Source organism: Fukomys damarensis, unplaced genomic scaffold (genome assembly GCF_012274545.1).
Source record: "Fukomys damarensis isolate Sample0158 unplaced genomic scaffold, DMR_v1.0_HiC HiC_scaffold_36, whole genome shotgun sequence".
Taxonomy (NCBI): Eukaryota; Metazoa; Chordata; class Mammalia; order Rodentia; family Bathyergidae; genus Fukomys; species Fukomys damarensis.
In genome coordinates this window covers 40,617,881-40,640,302 of record NW_022900948.1, presented here as the reverse complement: position 1 = coordinate 40,640,302, position 22,422 = coordinate 40,617,881, and the positions used below count along the sequence as shown (strand labels likewise).

The window sequence follows — 22,422 nt, the reverse complement described above, 5'->3', positions numbered from 1 at the left end:
GGACAGTGTTGGGTTCAGATTCCCGTGGCAAGAACACAGCTTAGTGTGTGGGCCACATTTTTTGTTCTCTTGCTTATGCAGCCTGTGGACATGGATCTGTGACAGCCACTTGAAACAAAGTTTTCTGGGACACACCAGGAAAAGAAAAACCATGCATCACAGCTACCTTCAAGCCCCCAGAAAAAGCTTTCTAATCAGGTCTTGATAGAGAAAGAGCAAAACAACACACTTAATGTGGCTTTTACCTAACGTGAAGAGAGAAAACAAAATGTTTACTTTTTTCCCTTCTTTTTGTTTCTTTGAGACAAGGGCCTCGCTATGTGTTCAGGTTGGTCTTGAACTCACTATGTAGCCCCAGCTGGCCTCAAACTTGCAGCGATCCTCCTGCCTCAGCTCCCAAGTGCTGGGATCACAGGTGCGCACCACGACGCCCAGGTACTTTTACCAATTTTATTAAAAAGTGATTGTACTGGGCCAGGGATTTAGCTCAGTGGTTCCGCCGTCTGCTACGCAAGTATAAGGTCCTAAGTTCCCCCGTAACAAAAACAAACAAAAAAACCCCAAAAAATAATTGTACAAGGAAAGATAATCTTCCATCTAAACTTCTATTAGTTGCAGAAGAATATTAGTAAAACTACACTGATTTTTCTTTTCTTTAAAAGAAGTTATAACTTCTTAAATTCTGTAAGACTTCAGTGAGCTGAGCCACTATCTACCCATCGGACAACCATTAACTTGGCAAATTCTGTCATAACTGGTGGCTACTGAAGGTTTCCCAAGGGTGATTTTGTACTTTTGCATTCATGTAAAACAAGTACTAGAAGGTAGTAAGAAACATTTGAAGAACAATTATTTCTCTTTCCTGAAAAAACAAAAATCAAGTCATGCTGTCTTGCACATCTTACAGTGGCTACTTCCTGAATCCAGAAGCCAACACCTACAGAAAGCCTAGCATGAGGTCAGACCTGTAAACTGGTTACTGCCGAAGCCCTCCCTGCTTCTGACAAGGTTTTCAGGGGGAAACTGAGCTCCTTTGAGACACCTACTGTGCTCCCCCTGCCAGCACCGCACCAAGGCCAAATGCCACCTCATCACAGGCCTGGGCAATGCCAAGCCCCATTTCCTGCCTCCAGGGCAGCTCCACAGCCCAAATCCACCTCCTCCTCTTCACAGAAAAGAGCCCTGGCATGATGTCCACATCTTCATATTTATTTCCACAGTAACAACATGGAATATATTTCGCTACCTTTGAAAAGAAAAAAAAAAAATCTCTCCTTGATTGATGAGTCAAGTCCCACAACAGTGAATTCCAACTATTTAAGGTCTTCTGTTAACAGTTTTCAATCAAATGCTGAAGTGAATCGATTCCCTCCAGGTCTCGAAGTCACGTCACACAGTGTGTCTTGCAACGTGTTTATGCTGGGATCGGACTTCTAACACCCAGGCCCGTGAAGCACATTACTCTGTAGAAGGGTTTCTTGACCTAACATTCAAAGGGACATTCTGTAGTACTAGTTTGGCTTTTATCTCTCCCTAACAGGCAAGAAACCACATCCATACTCCTATCCATCTTATTATTTTGGCATTTAAAAATAAATGAATGGGAAGAGGTGGAAACATGAAGAAAACCCACCTCCTTCCATCATGAGGAGACACAGAGCTGCAGGGAGGGGAGCAGACAGCTTTTGTACGCACCTGCTCAAGGCTGGTGATCACAGTTCCCTTAGAAAATGCTGCCAGCAACAAGGGACTCAAAGACATGAGGCTGCAGGTGATATAAAAGAAGCTACAATTTAGGAAACATACAAAGTGATGGTGGCCAGTTGGTGGCCGAAGATGGGACTTGTGCTTGGAGCTCTTGCTTCATGGGCCAGCTGCCCAGGCACCAAAGCCCATTTCTGATTAGTTATCAATACACAATGAAAATCAAACTCTGAAACGTACACTTGTTTTTCAGAAGAGGGAAATAAAGGCACAGAAATCTGCCAAAATAGATTTTTTTTTTTTCTGTAAGAATAGTATGGTTGATTAAAATAGTTTATCACTAGTAAAACTTGTATCACTAGAGCAGACAATACAAATTAGTTTTAAAAAATGACATTCACTGAATTCCTGGTCTATGCATTCAATGTGAATAATCATCAAAAATAGATTACAATTAAAGGTTACTAAGGAGCTGTCTGGGGTTTCTATAGTATACTCAGTATTTCAGATGAGAAGTATCATAATAAAGTACTAGATGTCTACTGTTCCTTGTAGCGTAATGCAAGGTAATCAGAGTCCACCTTGACATGCAGGGTCACCACGGCCACCGAGAGATACACTTGTGTGACTTATCAGGGTCTCTACCCAGTGCAATAAACTATCTCCCCCTTTAATAAATATTTCTGTATGTTTTATGTATTTTGCTTTTAAGCTCAGCTTAAATTTTGTCAAGGAAACCATTTCACAAAAGGGTATGTCACAACCTACTACCAACAATAGTCCTTGTTTATTAGAATCTGAAGAGGTCCATATTACATCAAATATAAATATATATTATATTTACATTTCCTTCTTAGCTTTTCAACTTAGGTAAGTGTATTTATAGATAATGCCACAAATGCACCACTATTATGATCCTCAGTGCAGCTGATATTTTCCTTCCATTAGATGCACGTAAGACAGCATCTTAAAAGAGGTGTACTTTTTTGTTGTTGTTGTTTTTTGTTTTTTAAAAAGGAAAGAATAGAGTATCCGTGAATGAAATTCTCGGAATTTCCTAAGAGATTTTGTTCTAGTCTTTGTTATTTCAAAATACCTGAAAAATGTGGTCCCTTTTTGAAGTACTATTCTCTACCTGGGACAAGAAAATAAAATATGCAACTAAGAAAGGAAAAGAGCCCAAAGAAAAGAGAACCTGCTTGTTAGCTCATTAATCTGCTTAGTAAAGATCTGTTTTAAAAGGTCTGAACACTGTACAATATCATACAAAACAATCTTCAGCCTTTGAAGCAGTGCTTCATTTTCTTAGAGATCTGTCTGCCCCGTTAACAGTCTGCTGCCGTGGCGGGCCCTGGTCTCTGTCACTTCCGGTCATCGATGGTCTTAATGAACTCCACTGCTGCTGTGAACTGCATCCACCAGTAGGACTCCTCTCCTGACAGACAGCTGGCGTAGAAGCTGCTGATGTACTGCACAGTGGACAGCAAACAGGGTGGGTTTGCCTAGAGAAGTGAGAAACAGAAGAGTAGACTGCTCAGATGCTGGGCTCTGGTACAACCACCTCACTAAGTGTTGTTCAAATGTTCTTCTGGGAGATACTAGTTCTTCTGGAAAAAAAGCTCTGAGCCAGGCATGGTGGCGTATCCCTGTAATCCTAGCACTTGGGAGGCCGAACCAGGAGGACTGTTGTGAGTTCAAGGCCAGCCTGAGTGCTACACAGCAAGACCCTATGTCAAAAACCCAAGAAAGAAAAAAAAAAACAGGAAGGAATACAGAGAGGGAGGGAGGGAGGGAGGAGAAGAAAGTCTGACTTGCTTTTTGGAAGTAGTCTGTAAGTAACAGGTACTCTGAGTAACAACAGCTCAGTTCCAATCCTAGCTGAACTATTGAGATCCCTCCATCCTGGCAAGTCACCTAGTCTTACTGATCTCCAAGGAGGCTGAACTAAGCCCCATACTCTAACTCCATATTCCAAAACTTCAGAAGCACAGGCAAGAAAACAAACACTGCAGGCAAAGTGAGTTACATCTGGTTGATAAGTCCAGGTAGAATCAGCCAAGCAGGGAAACATGTCCTCTGTAGCAAAAGGGAAAACAAAACATTCCTGTTTTTTTCACTTTCTTTGTGTGGAAAGAAAAGACACAAGTTAGATGTTTAGGAGAAAAAGCTAAGGCCCTTTCTCCTTAAAATTAGCTTAGCCTGGCTCTTACAGGGGGACTAGTTAGATCATATTCAAAAGAGAGAGGAGCAATGGCTGATATATTGAGTTTCTGACTCTAAGGTGAGAAGTGCAAAATATCACCAGTGCTATGAATTAGTGGGCATGATGGCAGACACCTATAATCATGCCTATAATCTAGGAAGCTGAGGCAAGAGGATGCAGCTCAGTGGTACAGTGCTTCCCTAGTATGTATGAGGCCCTGGGTTCGATCTTGAGCCTTGCAGGGGAACAACAACAAAAAAAGGAACGACATCAATGGCTGGATTGTGCTAGCTGGAACACACAAGTGAGGGACTATGTGTACTCAAAATGTAGAGTGGGCCAGGCGTGGTAGCACACGCCTGTAATCCCAGCACTCAGGAGGCTGAGGCAGGAGGATCACTGTGAGTTTGAGACCAGCCTGGGCTACATAGTGAGTTCCAGGTCAGTTCCAACTATACAGTGAGACCCTGTCTCAAAAAACCAAAAAAATTAAAAAATTAAAAATAAAAAACAAAAATAACAAGAGTGAAAAGTAAACTGTTTAAATGATTAAAACTTTAATTTTAAAGGTCAAAGAAAGACAAGATATAGTCATGTCCAAATAATACTGTAAAATTCAAAATAAAAAGCTACAGAGAGGAGAGATGGTCTACCTAACAAACACTATGAAAGATGATGCAAAACCCAAGACACTGCCCTCATTCACTTACTCAGTGACTGCATGCTAAGCGCCAACCCAGATTTGAGGCACTGCTTTAAGAGCTGACGGTGCTGTCTAGAATTGGTCCTCCTGTCCTTTCTTTTGAAAACCCTAACTACTGAATGGAATAAATCTTGCCATTAGACACTTTCTGGGTGACACGGAGCTTAAGACTTGAAAAGAGCCTGGGTCTCTAACACCACGTGAAAGCCCTGTGCCACCCTTCTCAAGCTGCCACACACACTCAGTAACCAAACGCAGCAAGGGACCCACCTTTATCAACACAAACACCAACACGGGGACAAAGTCATCGGCTCCAGGGACAGAATCCTCATTGGCCAGGCTCAGGAGATTCATAATTGTGGAGCACATTCTCAGGATGCACTGCACTTTGTCCCGGGGGGTTTTGTAAGCACTTATTGTCCTGATTTCGGACTGTGCAGATGGCCACGGTGCCTCTCGAAGATAAACCTAAGGGAGAACACATACAACACGTAGATCCCAGACTCAGCAGCCATTAGTGCAGGGCACGAGACCACAGCCACCTCCATGTGAGGAGGCAGGGGCCAGGTGATTGCTTTTATCTTTTTTCAATGAAGCCATACTGTAGTTCCTTATCCTTCCACCCAAGATTACAGTGTGCCCCTTAAACTTTTATACAATTGCTTTGCTTTTTTTATTTTGGTTTTTTGGTTTTTTGAGACAGGGTCTCACTATGCAGGTGAGACTGACCTGGAACTCACTATGTAGCCCAGGCTGGTCTTGAACTCACAACGATCCTCCTGCCTCAGCCTCCTGAATGCTGGGATTACAGGCCTGCACCACCAAGCCCGGCTTGCTTTGCATTTTAAAACAGAGCAACTTAGGTATCCATTAATAGAGAAAAGTGTATATATAGTAACATAGAACTTAGAATTCAGAAAATTTCAAACTTTCTTTTTCTTTTTTTTTTGGTGCCAGGGATCTTTGGTACTCAGGATCTTGTGCTTTCAAGGCAGGCGCTGTACCACTGAGCTAATTCCCCCGCCCTAAACAATTATATTTCTTACATAGTTAAAATGAAACTTCTGTATACTTAGTGGCTGATTCCAAAAGCACAAACTACTAAAAAAGATAATTTAAAAACTAATATGGAGCCGGGTGTGGTGGTGCACCCCTGTAATCCCAGCACTTGGGAGGCTGAGGCAGAAGGATCGCTGTGAGCTGTGAATTCGAGACCAGCCTGGGCTACATAGTGAGTTCCAGGTCAGTCTCAACTACATAGTGAGACCCTGTCTTAAAAAAACAAAAAAACAAAAAACAAAACAAAACAAAAAACTAATACGTATCTTTCTTATAGTGGTAGAAACAAAAGGTTCAAAAAACCAAAGACAGTTAAAAATTTTACACTAGTTAATGTTCCATTAGTGGGAAATTTAATAAACACAACCAGATCTCTCTCTGTAAGTCTGAACAAGATAAATGGGGCACAAACATGCTGTTAAGGCCCCTTTTCACTTTGGCTACTTTTTGTTCATATATACATACATACATATGTACATAAATACATATATAATATGTAAAATGCTCAATGAGAATTTTTTGTTGAATAATATATAATACAATTTTCTTAGAAGGGTGATTATTTGTAGAACTGTAATTGTTGTGTAATAGTTACAATAATGTATTGTTCTGTCTCATTTAAAAATATATGCAGTTAACCAATTAAATTTCCTGAACACTTTCATTGTTCTGTAATAAAATTTAATTCAGCACTTAGCACTTGGGAGGCTGAGGCAGAAGGATCGCTGTGAGCTGTGAATTCGAGACCAGCCTGGGCTACATAGTGAGTTCCAGGTCAGTCTCAACTACATAGTGAGACCCTGTCTTAAAAAAACAAAAAAACAAAAAACAAAACAAAACAAAAAACTAATACGTATCTTTCTTATAGTGGTAGAAACAAAAGGTTCAAAAAACCAAAGACAGTTAAAAATTTTACACTAGTTAATGTTCCATTAGTGGGAAATTTAATAAACACAACCAGAAAGCTGAGATGACACTTTCCAGTTTACTTATTTTGTAAGAAATGTGTGCCAGGTGAAAACACCAATATCAGTAACGAAAAGGTAACCTGAGCCATTATTTCCTCCCCAACAACAGTTCTCACTCTCTTTGGAGGGTCACCAGCCAGGCCCTTCTTTAAATGGGATGGCTACGCAGAAATCAGACTGTCAGGGTGCTGAGGCAGCATGAGGGGTGCAGGGCTGGGACAGAAGTTCTGCTAGGCCCAGTCATTCTAGAGAAGGGCTGACTCTCCTCTACTGAGGTCCATTTCCATCCCCCTGAAGTCCCATTGGGTATGTGACGGAGTGAAGAACACCTAATATAAATGGTGTTCTAGTTAGGTGTGGTGGTACACGCCTGTAATCCCAGCCCTCGGGAGGCTGAGGCAGGAGGATCGGTGTGAGTTCGAGACCAGCCTGGGCTACATAGTGAGTTCCAGGTCAGTTTCAACTACATAGTGAGACCCTGTCTCAAAAAAAAAAAAAAAAAAAAAAAAAAAATGGGGTCAGGATTTAGCTCAGTGGTTCTGCTGCCTGCCTTGCCATCACAAGGGCCTGAGTTCAATCCCTGGTACCAAAACAAACAGGTGTTCTGTGTTCTGCGGTACTCTAGTTCCTTGACAACATGCATGACAGCTTTATTAACATCACCCATGTCACATAAACCCGAAGTACCTCTGGTATCTGAAGAGCTCTGTGGTTTGCAGTCACTACTTTCGACAATCTTTGGATGTGTTCATGAAGAACCCTGAAAATTCCCCAAAATACAGATGTAAATATACATTTCAAAAAATATGACACAATACACATAATGAATTTTTTTCAAAAACGCTGAAATATTTCAGAGCAATTTCTAGATAGAGATTACAATTACAGCTGAGATTCTCTCTTAGCCATAAGTACTCTTGCCAAAAATGGCCCACATTCCCAGGCAGACTGGTACATGCCTGCAATCCCTGCTTCAGAGGTGGCTGAGGCAGGAGGATTATAAATTCAAAGCCAACCTAGGCAACTTATCAAGACACTGCCCCAAAAAATAAGGCTGGAGATGTAACCCCCAGTACTGTGCCACCCCCTCCTACTTAGGGTCTGCTTAGAAATGCTGAGTGGACTGAGAGGGTGCAGGGACAGAAGGAAAGCCCTCCTCTCCTAGACTGGAAGAGCAGTCTAAAGACACACTATTCAGCAGAGAAGAGGAAAAGGTGAGATGATGTAAAAAGGATCAAGATCCAGAAACCAAAGCTCACTGCTGTCAGATGCGTCACTGTACCATCCAGCCAAAGCCTCATTTTGTAATGGAGATAATTAGGATTGAAGAGGTAAAAGAGGTGCCTTAGTCATGAGGGCTAAATCATTTTCCCAGCTTTTAGGGTTCTTTCCAGACACCATGCTTGCTCCACCCTCTGTAAAGCCTGTAGAAATGCCACAGAGAAGTGGGGAGGAGTACCTGGCTTCGAAGCTGCTGCTGTAACTATAAATTCAGCCCCACCTCCTTTTTTTCCTCCTATATTGGTGTTTGACCCCAGGGCCTCATATGTAAATCGTAGGCAAGTTCTCTACTACTGAGTTGCATCCCCAGCCAAACTTTCTTTATTTCATGCCTGATGCTAACATCTGGTGTTGTGGACAATTCATAACCGCCAAATCTTGGCAGCAACCCCTATGTCCACCAACAGATGAACAGATAAAGAATGTGGTGTTTATACAATGGAGAACAATGCTGCGTGAAGACTTGAGTCATTTCTAAGAAAATGGATGTACCTTAAGACCATAATGTTAAAAGTGAAATAATTAAGACACACAAACTTAAATATTGCATGGTTTCTCTGAGAAATTCAAAATATAAATAAGAGCAAAATAAAAGATAATAGGAAGTAGGGAGATAAATTAAATCATTTTCAAATGGGAAAGGGATCAAGAGATGGAGGGAGTGAGAGGGAAAAGGGGAGGGGATGAAAAAGGAATTGTGATACGTTGTGCACAAATAATTAATGGAAACACTTTGTACTGCAAATGTATACTAATACAACTTAAAAATAAAGAAGTAAACCGGGTGTGGTGGCACACACCGTTAATCCCAGCACTCGGGAGGCTGGGGCAGGAGGATCACTGTGAGTTTGAGACCAGCCTGGGCTATATAGTGAGGTCCAGGTCAATTTCAACTACATAGTGAGACCCTGTCTCAAAAACAAAACAAAACAAACAAACAAAAAAAGAAGCAAATAAAATTTATCTAGTGCTGTGGATATAATGCGGGCCTGGGGTAGGATACACCTCTGAGACTATGAAACCAAGACAGGCACATTTCACCAGAAAGTGAGTTCTCTCGTATGTATGTCCAATCTCTTAAAATATATGAAGGGCTGGGGGTGTAGCTCAGCAGTAGGGTGCTTGCTGAGTATTCATGAGGCCCTGGGTTCAATCTGTACAAAACTGCTAAATCCTTCATACCCTCAATACCCTAAAATAACCAAAGTTACTATTCTAGAATTTTTTTTTTGAAAGAGTACTATCTACCCATCCATCCACATGTTCATTCATTCCAGGGCCTTCTGTACTCTACCACTGAGTTACATTCAAACCCCTTTTTAAAAAAGCTGGGAGGCTGAGGCAGGAGGATCTCAGGTTTAAGCCCAGCTTAGGTAACTCAGCAAGACCCTGTCCCAAAATAAAGATAAGAGGCTGGGGATGTAGCCCAGTACAAAATCCCTGGGTTCGGTTCCTAATACCACAATAAATTCTGAGATATAATTCATATTCAGTACCACACAATTCCAGGTTATTTGTTGATATTCAAATATATAACTGCTCATTCCTAGTAAATATATAATGAGCACATATTAGAAGCCAAGCACCATGCTTGATATTTTAACATAGTGGCGAATAAAATAATTTTCTTCAGAAGTCACAGGGGGGAAATCCAGTAGGGGAACAAGCATTTTTTTCAAATAATCACACAAACCAGTGATCAGCTGGGCATGGTGGCCCACACCTGTAATCTCAGCACTTGGGAGGATGAGAAAGGAGGACCCCATGAGTTCCAGGCCAGTATGGACTACACAGTGAGTTCAAGGCCAGCCCAAACTACAGGGTGGGACCCTGTCTCAAATACACACACACACACACACACACACACGCGCGCACGCATGCACGAACACACGCTCACACAAAAAACAGTGATCAATAACAGGTGAGAATTTCATCCCTCAGAGACATTTGGCACTGTCTGGAAGCATTTCTAATTGTCACAACTGGCTGGACATCTAGAGTACAGAGGCCAGGGATGCTGCTCAACATCTTAGTACATGAAAACCTCCCGTGGACCCAATGTACAGTAGTGCTGCAATGCGAAACTGTGATTCAAACAAATGGCAAATGGCAACTGCAAAAGTGCTGAAGAAAGGTATTAGACCTGAGAGAGCCCAGAGGGGATTTAAGCAGGTTACTTCCCAGGGAAGGGATCTGAGTGTTAAGAGTTCATCACACAGAGGCAAGGAAGAACATCTGAGGCACAGTACACAGCAGTGCCATCCAAAAAGACTTTCATCTTCCCTCTAGTCTGACTGCCACAGCTCTGAAAACCAGGTATTGTCATTCTCTCTGGTTTTTTTTTGTTGTTGTTGTTGCTGTTTGTTTGTTTTTTTGGTACCAGGGATGAACTCGGGCCCTTGCGCTTGAGAAGCAGGCGCTGGAACCACTGAGCTAAATCCCCAGCCCTCATTCTCTTTTATCATGTAGCTCTGATGAGAGAAAAATGGTACCTAATAGATTTTCTTTGCTATGAGATACTAAACACCCACTTGCGTAAGTATGGGACTACCTGCTGTAGCCCATGTGGTCCAACACACACATTCAACACAGGAGCACTCACTGGTCACGAAGTATGTCCCCATCCTGGTTAGGGTAGAAAGCAAGCTTGAAAATCCGATTCATCACACTTCGTTCAATGGCCAGCTGAGCATCCTGAAGTTGCTCTTCACTGGCATTTTGCCATATGACATCCTGGGCCATCGCACCATAAAGAAACTGCAGGAAATCTTCTACCTGAGCAGTTTTATCATCAGCTGCTGTGAGTTTCTGAAAGTCTCCAATGCAAAATAATAATCTTTAAAATTTATGATATGAATAATCGTAAAAAATGTATTACAGGACTGATTTAAAATCACTTCATGTGAGGGAGGAGGGGGCGAAGGGAGGGCAGGGACAAGGGGAAAAAAATGAGAACCAAGACCTGTCATGTGAAGGTACCAGATCCCAGCAATGAATGCAATTGTACTGTATACCTAAAATGTACCAAAAAAAAAGCACTTCATGTGAAATTTTACATAAATGGGTACATATAATCACATACCCATATGAACAGTTTCAGTTATTCTTAATCAGAAAGTACTGAAACTCCAGAAATACACAATTCTTAAGCTTTGAATTGTACGCCATTCTGAGTAGCAGGAAGAAAACTCTGCTTCATCCAGCCAGGATGTGAACCACCTGAGTTATCAGCATAGTACAGAGCTCAGTACCATCCAGTCTCAGGCATTCTCTGGGGGTCGTGGGACATACCCATCATGGACAAAAGAGACCAGTGGAGAGGCACAATTTCAGTCACTCTTAAAGCCAACAGTGTTTGAATGTGATTTATTTTAGGGAACTATGCAGCCAAATCATGAAAACCTGACAAAGTAAGAAATCTATAAACATTTAAGTGTAAGAAGTTTTTATTATTAAAAATATGTATTCCTGAGTTTGATCCCGGGTACTAGAGAAAAAAAAAAAAAAAGAACCTGTGTATCCATATATACATTGTATACATGCACACATTGTATGCATACACACATTGTATACATATACATTGTATGCACATGTATAGAGATATACACATTGTGTACGTGATATATACACACATACACTATGTACTGGTGTTTGAAAATAGGGAATACTGTGTGGCAAAATTTTACCAACTACCCTGCTTTTAAAATTATTCAGCCTGAGAAAATAATGCAACTTAAGAGAACTGACAACAAAATTTAATTATTAATAACCCATAAAAGGGGGATAAATATGATAAAAATACATCATACACATTAAAAATCCCACCTCGAAATATAAAAACTAGGAGGAATGGTGAGGCAAAGCGGGTAACAGGGTAAAAGGATTAAAGCATATTATGTGCATGTACAAATCTGACAAAGAAAGGTTAATCTGTACAACCAATATGCACTAACATAAAAATATGGCATAAAATTTTTTAAATAAAAAAATTTTTTAAATCCTAAAAATCTGTTAGTCACCTCTTTTCACAACAGTAAACTGGAATCAATTTTAATTTAAGCAGCTTTTCTATGGTATGCAGGTATTTACACAAACTAGCAGAGCAAAACAATAAAATTTCACATTCTTCCCAGTAACATATGGCTGAAGAGGTTTCATTACTTGCTTTTGTTTAAGCAAAGATTCTTGCCCACCTCCCAAGGCAGACAAATATCCCTTTATTTGATCTCTTTCTCAAGCAAAAGAACAGGAAATTTTTATCAACAGTCTAATCAGAGGTTCCACTGCCTACCTCGCAAGCGCAAGGACCTAAATTCAATCCGCGGTACCAGGAAAAAAAAAAAAAAAAAAGTCCAATAAGAAACATGGGAAGGAGAAAGGAAGGCAGCGACAAGGAAAAAAAGTGAAAATAGAAAAAAAAAATGGAAACACAGCTTTTGTACATAGGGTAGGGACAGAGTGTAAGAGGGGAATGGGATAAAATAAAATTTATTCTAAAATAAACAGACCTTTTAATAATGAAGGTCCAAACAGCTGTTCCAGAATAGTTTCAATCTCTTTGAAGGGGGTTAAATATATGAATTAAATACTTATGGTCCTTCCGGCCACCGCACAGTGGGAAACAGGACCGTGATGCCCTCGGCTCCACTAGGGCCATGACACCCCGCGGCTCCGGTTCCCGCCACCATCTCTACCTCAGGCCCGTACACTCGGCACCCTCCGCGCATGCCCGTGGCGAGAGGAGTAGAGGCGGCCCCACACTGCTCAGCCTCCCACCAGCCCAGCAGCAGCCCCTCGCTCAATCAGCCTTCACAATAAACCAGCGTCAGCAGGGCAAGAGGTTTCATTAAAAGGTATTTAGTTACCTTGAATGAATTCCCTAATCTTCTTTTCTTTGCTCTCAAGCAGTAATCTCACACAGACAGTGGTAAAATATCGATTGGCCACCTCTTTGTCACGCAAAACCCTTTGCAAGAGCCTCTCCAGGTGAGCCTGTGTAGTCTGCAGCCCTTGTCGACAACGAGTGAGGTATGCAATATATGGGGCTCGTTTCCTAAAAGGAAAAATGCCTTGCAGGAGGAGACATGTAAAGTACACATTTCTTTGACAAATCTGAGTCTTGATTTTTTTTTTTTTTTAATTTACTTTCACTGACTCTGGTTTTGCAAATTGGCAAACGGGGACACAGTCAAGTGTCTTGGGGACTGTTCCTCTCCAACCTCAAGAAATGGAGCACTGCGCAGGTCTGTGATCCGAAGTAGCTACGGGGCCAGTTAGCTACACAACTCACTAAATGTCACTAAGCCCCTTTGCACACTTGGCCCACTTTACATTGAAGCATGATCTCCACACTGGTAGGATCTCATACTTAGCAGGAATTGACTGCTAAAAACCTAGCAAAACACAGCAATAAACACACGGCCATTAAACACCCCTCACCAATTATATGCTTACAGTGTAAAGGTAGCATTAAAACAATCATCTCCTCAGCCTCAAAGCTGCTGCACTGCCTGGGCATCTCAGTTAGTCTTCCCATAACCATGAGCATAACGCTGGCAGCCAAAGCTAGGTAACAAATTCTAGGGCTACTGCTGCTTCTCTGCCCAGACAAGTAGTCTTTCCTGACATCCCTAAAAAAAAAATGAAAGAGATAACAAAGTTATCCCGGTCTCACAATTGAGACAAACCTCTCTATCTGCTTTTGTAGAAATCTGAAGTAAGCACCGGTGTGGTGGCGCACGCCTGTGATCCTAGCACTCGGGAGGCTGAGGCAGGAGGATCGCTGCGAGTTCGAGACCAGCCTGGTCTACACAGTGAGTTTCAGAGCAGTCTGAACTACATAGTGAGACCCTGCCTCAAAAAACCGAAAAAAAAAAAAAAGAAAGCTGACGTAGTAAACTGTATTTCTCTATTAGTGAATGTAGCTCACTTATAACTACATTTCTGGAATGTGTTGCTTAGAAATCTACATTCAGAAAAACATAGCCACAAACTTTGTAGTAAACCTAGATTCATTTCTGAAAGAAGGACCAAAAGGAAAACACTGCAGCTAGAAGTCAGGTTGAGGAGCTGAAAAGGCTGTGGGCATTACCTGTAGTCCTCAGCGATGGATGCCAGCAGTTTCCTACAAGTCCTATTATCAAATCGGCACACACAGCGCATTGTTTCTTGAAGTTGGGCCATTAAGTTCTTATCTTGTAAATTAATTGCTTCAGCTATTTGAACTTTTAAGAAGCAAACAATTTCATTGTCTAAATAAAAACACACAAACAAACAAACAAAACAAAATTGTTATTATTTCCATGGGCTTACATAAACTGTGAAACCTGTGAGCATCTGGGTTATTAGTTCTATTGTACCATGGATCATGCAGATTAATCAGTAGCGCCACTCCCACTTAGCACTTTAATGAACCAGCAGTACTCAAAGTGACCTTAATAACTACACAACACTAACATAAATGTATTAAGTCGAGGGCCAGGGATTTAGCTCAGTGGTTCTGCTGCCTGCCTCGCAAGTGCAAGGTCCAGAGTTGGATCCACAGTACCAAAAAGAAAAAAAAAAGTATTAGGTCAATTCATCTGGGCATGGTGGCTCTTGCCTATAACCTCAGCTACTCAAAAAGTTGAGCTAGAGGACCTCAACTTGGAGGCCAGTCCAGGAACTTGCCAAGAGCCTGTCATTTAAAAAAATGGCGGGGTCTGGGAGCATAGTTTAGTGGTAAAGTGCTTGCCTAACATGTGTAAGGCCCTGGGTTCAATGCCTAGCACCGAAAGAAAAGAGACATTCAGTCATGGAATGTCTGTGCAGTAGAACAGCTGAATATTTGCAATGCTGTATGGTTCAAGCATAAATGTAAACAAAAAATTAAACTATTTGCAGCAACTTGCCTTCTGGGTCTGTATGGTCTGGTAATCCATTCCTTGTTGAATGAGTCAATACTGGGAAGGCAACAGAATCCGCAGAGCAAAGAGCAAGTCTTAGTTTCTTTTTTGCATCTCTGAAAAGTGAAGAAAGAATTTATTAATTTTTAAAATCCAGGCATGGTCATGTGTATTTGTGTGCATGTGTGCACCCACATTGCAGGGGATCAAATCTAAGGCCTGGTGCATGATAACAATGTGCTCTACCACTAAGCTACAGCAGCCAGAAGTAGTCTTAATTTATGAATATTTACGATACAGGTTAATATGCTACCTCACAACTTAAATGTTTCAGATGGTCATTTAAAAGAATTTTGCTGTAAGATCAGATTGATAAGAAAATAAATTATCTGTTTAATATTTATATATCTAAAATGTTTCCTTATATATATATCTATATCTATAGATATAGATATATATTTTTATATATATAATATATATATACATTATAGATATAGCTATAATGGATCCTTATTATATATCTAAAATAAATACTTTCCTTGACTTAATAAAAGCTATTTTTCTCTTATGCAGTCTGACATATAGTGCAATACATTAAAAACTTTCCTTAGAGATGGAAAAAAATAAAAATAAAAAAATAAAATAAAAGAATTTTGAAGCTGGGCATTTTGGCGCAAGCCTGTAATCCCAGGACTCGGCAGATTGAGGCAGGAGGATCGCTGTGAGTTCGAGACCAGCCTGCGCTACATAGTGAGTTCTAGGTCAGTCTCAACTACCTACGTAGTGTGACCCTGTCTCATAAAACAAAACAAAAATAAATAAATAAATAAAATAAAAGACAATTTTTTAACTTATTGACACCTCACTCAAGCAACAGGCTTCTAAAACCCGGAAAGCAAGGTTATAAAAGTGCTGAGGCAAGGAACCACTCCTTACTGCCGCTAGAATCGAGTCCTTTCTGACCTCCTATCATGTGCTGAGATGTACAGCAAGCACAGAAGGGAACCAGGACAGAATACATGCCACGGTTAGGAGGGACACCGATATCACTCATGCCACACCGCACCTAAAGTGAGAACACCTTCTATTGTATCTCTTGAGAAATGCTGGTCCTGCCACAAGACAAACTCACCCCTGCTAAGAAGCTCTTTCTACTGCTCTGCCACTTGGAAGTGTTTCATGCTGAGCTGAAAGTGGATTCTTTTTAACTTTTAATTGCTTGAAGCACCTACTCCCACCCAGTGGCAAAGTTCTCGTAAGGTAGGGGCCACCCTCCACCGCATTGCAGCCTGTGGTCCTTCTTGGGCCTGTGTACATGGAGCAGAATGTCCAAATTGGCCATCCAAAGAAAGGCCAGAGAGTGTGCCTCCTCTACGGGCTATCACCTGTCCACCTGATGACTAGCTCTGAGTCCTTCCCTACTGGATTTCTTCCTATGAATAATTTAGAAATCAAGCTGATTAAATATAATACAGTTTCAAAAATCTTATGATAAATAAAATGTGGCTGAAAATAAAAATTATGTTGGCTACTCTTCCATAATTTTACTGTAGAAAAAAAATAGTTTCAAAATATTTATAAATAAAATGATATGCTATTTTGACTTTACTTTGAAATAACTACAGTAGGTCAAAATGCATCTGGATAATGGGCACATCATTACACTAACTGGGGCGTTAAAGCAGGTGCTCCTTCTCTGGGAAGCAAAGGCTCCCTGTCAAAGGCAAACATCTCATAATCTGGAAGTCATTTTCTTTCTCCAGCCCTGACAGAAATTGAGGCCTATCCAAGGAACAGAGAGGATGGCAAAAAGAGGGCTCCAGGAGGTTTACTGGGACAACAAATGATTCTGTCACTCTGTGCTGATCCCAGTGCAGGATGATTCCTAACCACCTGTGTCCTCCGCAGCTGTGTCACACACCAACAGTGGCATTGCATATGCAGGGGCACTGCTACTTGTTTCACTTAAGTCAGTTATGCGGATTCTGAATCCCTGAATTAATGCCTTTGATAAATAATATCTACAAGGGAAGCAAGTGTTCTTAATAAACAGCATTTCATTCTTTTGTTGTTGTTGTTGCAGTACCAGGGATTGAACTCGGGACCCTATGCTTGCGAGGCAGGCAGCAGAACCACTGAGCTAAATCCCAGCAGCATTTCATTCTTATTTGTATGTTTTATACATTTATTAAGTGACTTAGTGAATTGTGACTGCAGTGATGATGAAAAAGTCCAAACTCAAAAGTCCTACAAAAGAAATACCTATAAGAGAAAGCTGAATCCTGAGGATGGGCTGCTTGGCTTGCAGAGTCTGGGAGATCATCAGCTGAAATGTTCTGTAGCGTTTCATCACGAGGAGAATCATGTGCACTTTCACCATCACCAATGACCTCTGAACAAAACCCAACCCCAAGAAAAGGATAACCAGGTTAATTTTGAATATTCTGATACTAGGAGATATTCAGAGCAACTCTGAAAAGTTAGCACCTGAAAGAATGGCTACTATCAAGAAATCACACAATAACAAATGTTGGCGGGGTTGTGGGGAGAAAGGAACCCTCTCCATTGTTGGTGGGAGTGCAGACTGGTGCAACCACTATGGAAATCAATATGGAGATAACTCAAAGAGCTGGGACTAGAGGTTCCATTTGACCCAGCCATCCTCTGCTGGGTATCTTTCCAAAAGAACTAAAAGAATGCAATCACAGTGATATATGTGCACCTATGTTTATAGCGGCACAGTTTGTAATAGCTAAAACTTGGAAACAGCCCATTTGCCCATCTGTTGGAAACTGGATAAAAAAGATGTGGTTTTTCTATAAAATGGAATACTACTCAGCCATAAAGAATGAGAAATTAGATTCATTCATAGGAAAATGGATACATTTTGAGGATATACTCCTAAGTGAAATAAATAAGTCACACATGTGCAAATACCGAACAATTTCACTGGTGTGAAAAACTATAACAGTACATAAGATCCTAATGAGATAAATGACAATGTAAAATAGGAAGAAAAGGGCTAAAGGTGTAGGGAAAATGGGAAGGGTAGGGGAAAGGGAATAAGGGAAAAGAAAAAAAATATGAGAAAATGAAAAAATGGAAACAAAGTGTTTTTAAACGGGGAGAGTAGGAGGGGGTGAAGGGAGGGCAGGGACAAGGGAATGAGAACCAAGACCTGTCATGTAAAGGTACACAATACCAATGATGAATGTAACTGTACTGTCTACCTAAAATGTACCAATAAACTCAATTAACTAAAAAAAAAAAAAAAAAAAAAAAAAAAAAAAAAAAAGAGTTCTTTGGGGGGCCGGGGATTTAGCTCAGTGGTTCCATCACCCACCTCGCAAGTACAAGGTCCCGAGTTCGATCTCAGTACCAAAAAAAAAGAGTCCTTTGGGGAAAAACAGAGAGAAAGAAAACAAACCAAACATTTAACCAAGTTATCCATAGCAATGATAATGTATCAAGAGAGCAGGCATTGAGAAGAGAGTTTTACCTGTTATCCCAATCTTAACCCCAAACAGTGAAAATGTGAATAAAGTTAATATTCCATCATCAGAATCACTGAACCACACAACTAAAAGATCTCAAAAATCATTTTGCACAATATTGTCATTTTATAGACATAGACTCCTGCCCCGTCAGAAAATCCCTTGCTCTAAATCCTGTGGTGTCTATGGCTGTAACATCCTAAACAAGCCCAATCTCATCTAACGTGTGTGGCCAAATGGCTCAGGTGGACCAAGCATTTGGGTCTCCTGATTCTGCTCCCAACAGCCTGCCCATAGTGCCCAAGAATGACCCTCACAAATGCAGTCAAGGCCAGGTCTGTGGCTCTCACAGCTGTTATGTTTTTAATTAACTATGAATAGATAATACACGCATATATACAATCAAAAGAAACAAAAAGTTCCCAAATCTAATAGCCGAGCATGGTGGCTCATGCCTGTAAGCCCAGTACTTGGGAGGCTGAGGCAGGAGGATCGCTGTGAGTTCGAGACCAGCCTGGGCTACATAGTGAGTTCCAGGTCAGTCTCAACTACATAGTGCAACCCTGTCTCAAAAAACAAATAAACAAAAAAAATAAAGATACTGTGTTGTTTTTTGTTGGTACCAGGGATGGAATTCAGGACCTTGCATTTTTGAGGCAGGTGTGGCACCACTGAGCTAAATCCCTGGCTCTAAAGATACTATGTTTACATAAAAAAATGTCCTTAGTCTTAGAAGACAACTTCAAATGCTTCATGAAAAAACAGAAAATGGGACAAAATGTTAATAAATGTGTAAGTCTACACTGATGGTATACAAACCTTCACTGTAAAGTGGACCCTTGAGTTTCGACTGGCCTGACATATGAACAACTTGGTTTATGACTAGAATTTGTTGTTTCTGGTACCAGGAATCGAACTCAGGTCCTTGTGCTTGTGAGGCAGGTAGCAAAACCACTGAGCCAAATCTCTAGTCCTAGAATTTTGGTTTTAATTTATGACCAAAGTCTTGAGTTAGTTACCACTCAATACCAGCCACTTGTGCTTCCAGATGGTCTCAGATAAGATCTAACCCTTAAAGAGTTCTGGAAGGCACATTCTATCCTTTCTCATGTGGTGTTAACTGAGAAATCCTGGGCCAGTGTCTCTCTAAGGACTCTAAGATCTGCCTGTATACAGGAGACAGACTTTGAAGACTGTGTAAAAGAGCCCGAGCCTTCAACTGACCAACCTGAGTTATAACCAGCCTTTGAGAACAAATAGAGTTTGTGTGTGAACGAACTGAGTTTGTAAGTCAAAGGTGCACTGTATTATTTCTCAATTCTGTGTATAAGCTCTCCTCTCTTCTCACACCTCTTAGAGCCAACTCTGGTTACCAGTTTGCTGAAAATTCTTCCAGAACATACTCTGAACACACAGGTACAAATATATGCTGCATACTACTAATGATTTATACACTTGTTTCCCTTTAATTAACCTTGAGGACTATACCAGTTTTCTGGCAGCTAATTGATATTCTACTATAAGGCATATAGAATCCTTTAAAACTAAGTACCAAGCAATAATGGAGAAACTGTCCTGGGAATCTACTGCTGCAGCAATGTCCAGAGGATGTAAACAGATGAAATTAGAATTCTGAGGATAGCAAAAAAGAACGCCCTCCCACTAAAGCATGTACCATTCCTGCTGGGCAGGCACCCCAGACTCATGGGCAACAGCTCCACCTCACCAGAAGATCTGGATGTGCCCAGGCTTAGCAGGAGAATACAAGGAGAAACATCATAATCTAGTTTGGTTACAAAATCTGTAATTTTGAAATAGTATTATGATTCTCCTAGCTATTCTTTTTTTTTTCTTTCTTTCTTTCTTGGTACCGGGGATTGAACTTGGGAACTTGCACTTCCAAGGCAGAAGGCAGAACCACTGAGCTAAATCTCCGGCCCTTTCTTTTAAAGACTACTTAAATTCAGACTACCTTTATCACTATAATAAAAAAATCAGTATTCGAATCTTTAGCATGATGATCACCTGCACTTTCATAGTTTGCCATTGCTCCATCACTGGGGCTGGACCTTTTAATGGCATTACGGTATTTGTCCAGAATATCCTCGGCGACCTGAGCTTGTGTGCTGAGCCTAGGGCTGGGATCATCTGCAGGAGAAAGAAAAGTAAGAATCAGCTCTCTGGCTTTGTGCCGATTCTGATGTTAGTATGACACCAGTAGCATAATCCCAAAGGCGGATTAGGAGGTGAGACTCAAAAAGAGCACATATCTCAATGTTAAGAGGCACCATGCAGCTGCCTAGGGCTACAAGTTTTGCCAAAGCAGAAAAATTAGGAGTTGTTCCACCTTCTCATCATCACCAGAATTTTGCATAACAGTGTCAAAGTTCAGTGCAGACCGAAGGGATGACAGGTTTCTAAAGGCTTACACTCAAATCACTGTTATTAGCAATTCAAGCCAACAGAACTTCCAACACTTCCAACAATGCATTTTTATATGCAGACTTCATTTAATCAGACATCTCCATGCTGAAGGAGAAGAAAAACTATTCAAACTTAAGACTTAAGCCCTTTTTAATGAACAAATGCCTTTCTTCATTCTTTCTCCATGAATCCTTCTCTATATGACATCTGAAAGCCACAGATACTCATTCTGTCTCTCTAGATCTCACCAGTGCAGCTGCCGGGACAGAGTGCTTTTGTGCATGCAATGGCCAAAGGGTCATAGGCACTCCTAGAGAATCTAGGCTTCTGGGGGTGCTGGAACAGGAGCTGGGATGCACAGACAAGATTACCACAACCACAGTGTAGCTCTGTTTACTGACAGGACTGTTTTCCCACCAACAGACTCAGCACTTCAAAAATGTTTTCCTGGAGTCTAAAATGGTAGTCATTAATTAACTAGGCTGTCAAAGCAGAGAAATGCAACAGATTTACAGGACAAAATAGTTTCCTAGTGGAGCACAAACTTCTGAGAGATCTGGAATAAAAGGTAACCAATGAGTCTACATCTGGTAGAATCCTATTTTTTATTTATTTATTTGTATTTATTTATTTATTTTGTTTTTGTTTTTTGAGACTGGGTCTCGCTATGTAGTTAAGACTAACCTGGAACTCACTGTGTAGCCCAGGTTGGTCTCCAACTCAAAGCGCTCCTCCTGCCTCAGGCTCCCAAGTGCTGGGGTTACAGGCATGTGCCACCACGCCTGGCTAGAATCCTATTTTTTTAAATCATTCTAAAGTCACATCAAAATTTATTGAGCATCTATCATATGCCAGAAAATGTGCTAAGCACCTTAACTGTACTATCTCAATTAATCACCAAATATTAGAGAGGATGCTATTAACCCATTTGACAGCACAGCAAATCGACACACAAAGTGAAGCAGTATGCTCATGGGCTCTTCTTGTTTGCATGAAACAGATATTTAACATTCATGTCTCTGTAAAACTATATTTATCTACAGCAGAAGAGGATTTCCAAGTAATTTAAGACTTTTGCTAAAATAGTATTTGAATTAATGACAAGCAATTCTTAAATCAAACTGATCTTTTTCCAGATGTAAACTAATAAAAACCTTTATCATCACAGAATCTTGTTTCGGAAGAAAAGTACTTTTTTGAGTAAAGATTTTGAGTGCTGATGATGGGTCTAAAAAAGGGAAAGCATAATCTGGCTAAACACTGTGAACCATAAAATTATGTATGAACAAAATTCTTAATATCATTCTTAATTTATCCCAGAAAAATAATTAAAACAAAAAAATGCTCTATATACAAATCTGTGAACACTTTTTATAGTGAAAATTGAGAAATAATTTACATATCCAATAGTAAGTTTACACTGTAGTAGAACCAGATTATAGGCAATAAAAAATGATTTAAAATCCAACTATACCTAGTAGAAATCGGGAGAGGGTTATAAAATGACGCATGGTAAAAAAATAAAAGTGCTAGGTGTGGTGGTACATACTTGTAATCCCAGTTACGTGGGAGGCTGAGGCAAGAGGATTGCAACTTTCAGGCCAGCCTGGACAACTTAACGAGAACCTGTCTCAAAATAAAATAAAAAGGGCTGGGGGTGTATGGCTCAGTGGTACAATGCTTGCCTAGCATGCATAAGGCC

The 22,422-nt window shown here is 40.7% G+C and overlaps 1 protein-coding gene across 10 annotated transcripts in view; it reads right to left on the bottom strand.

Annotated features, from left to right (window-relative positions):
* Window positions 1-359: 359 nt before the first annotated feature.
* Window positions 360-22,422, bottom strand: part of Gapvd1 (GTPase activating protein and VPS9 domains 1) — a 54,685-nt gene continuing 32,622 nt past the window's right edge. For 5 of the 10 annotated variants that reach the window (XM_033759041.1, XM_033759044.1, XM_033759042.1 and 2 more), the window contains 9 exons: window positions 20,322-20,444; window positions 17,065-17,194; window positions 14,809-14,918; window positions 14,010-14,169; window positions 12,784-12,971; window positions 10,521-10,734; window positions 7,325-7,397; window positions 4,881-5,078; window positions 360-3,206 (listed from right to left, as the gene is read on the bottom strand). In XM_033759041.1, coding sequence (XP_033614932.1) covers window positions 3,066-3,206; window positions 4,881-5,078; window positions 7,325-7,397; window positions 10,521-10,734; window positions 12,784-12,971; window positions 14,010-14,169; window positions 14,809-14,918; window positions 17,065-17,194; window positions 20,322-20,444 — 1,337 coding nt within the window. In that variant the 3' untranslated portion in view covers window positions 360-3,065. Of the gene's footprint in view, window positions 3,207-4,880; window positions 5,079-7,324; window positions 7,398-10,520; window positions 10,735-12,783; window positions 12,972-13,031; window positions 13,549-14,009; window positions 14,170-14,808; window positions 14,919-17,064; window positions 17,195-20,321; window positions 20,445-22,422 lie in introns of those variants that run through there. The other 5 variants (XM_010613535.3, XM_010613538.3, XM_010613537.3 and 2 more) reach the window with 2 other exon arrangements.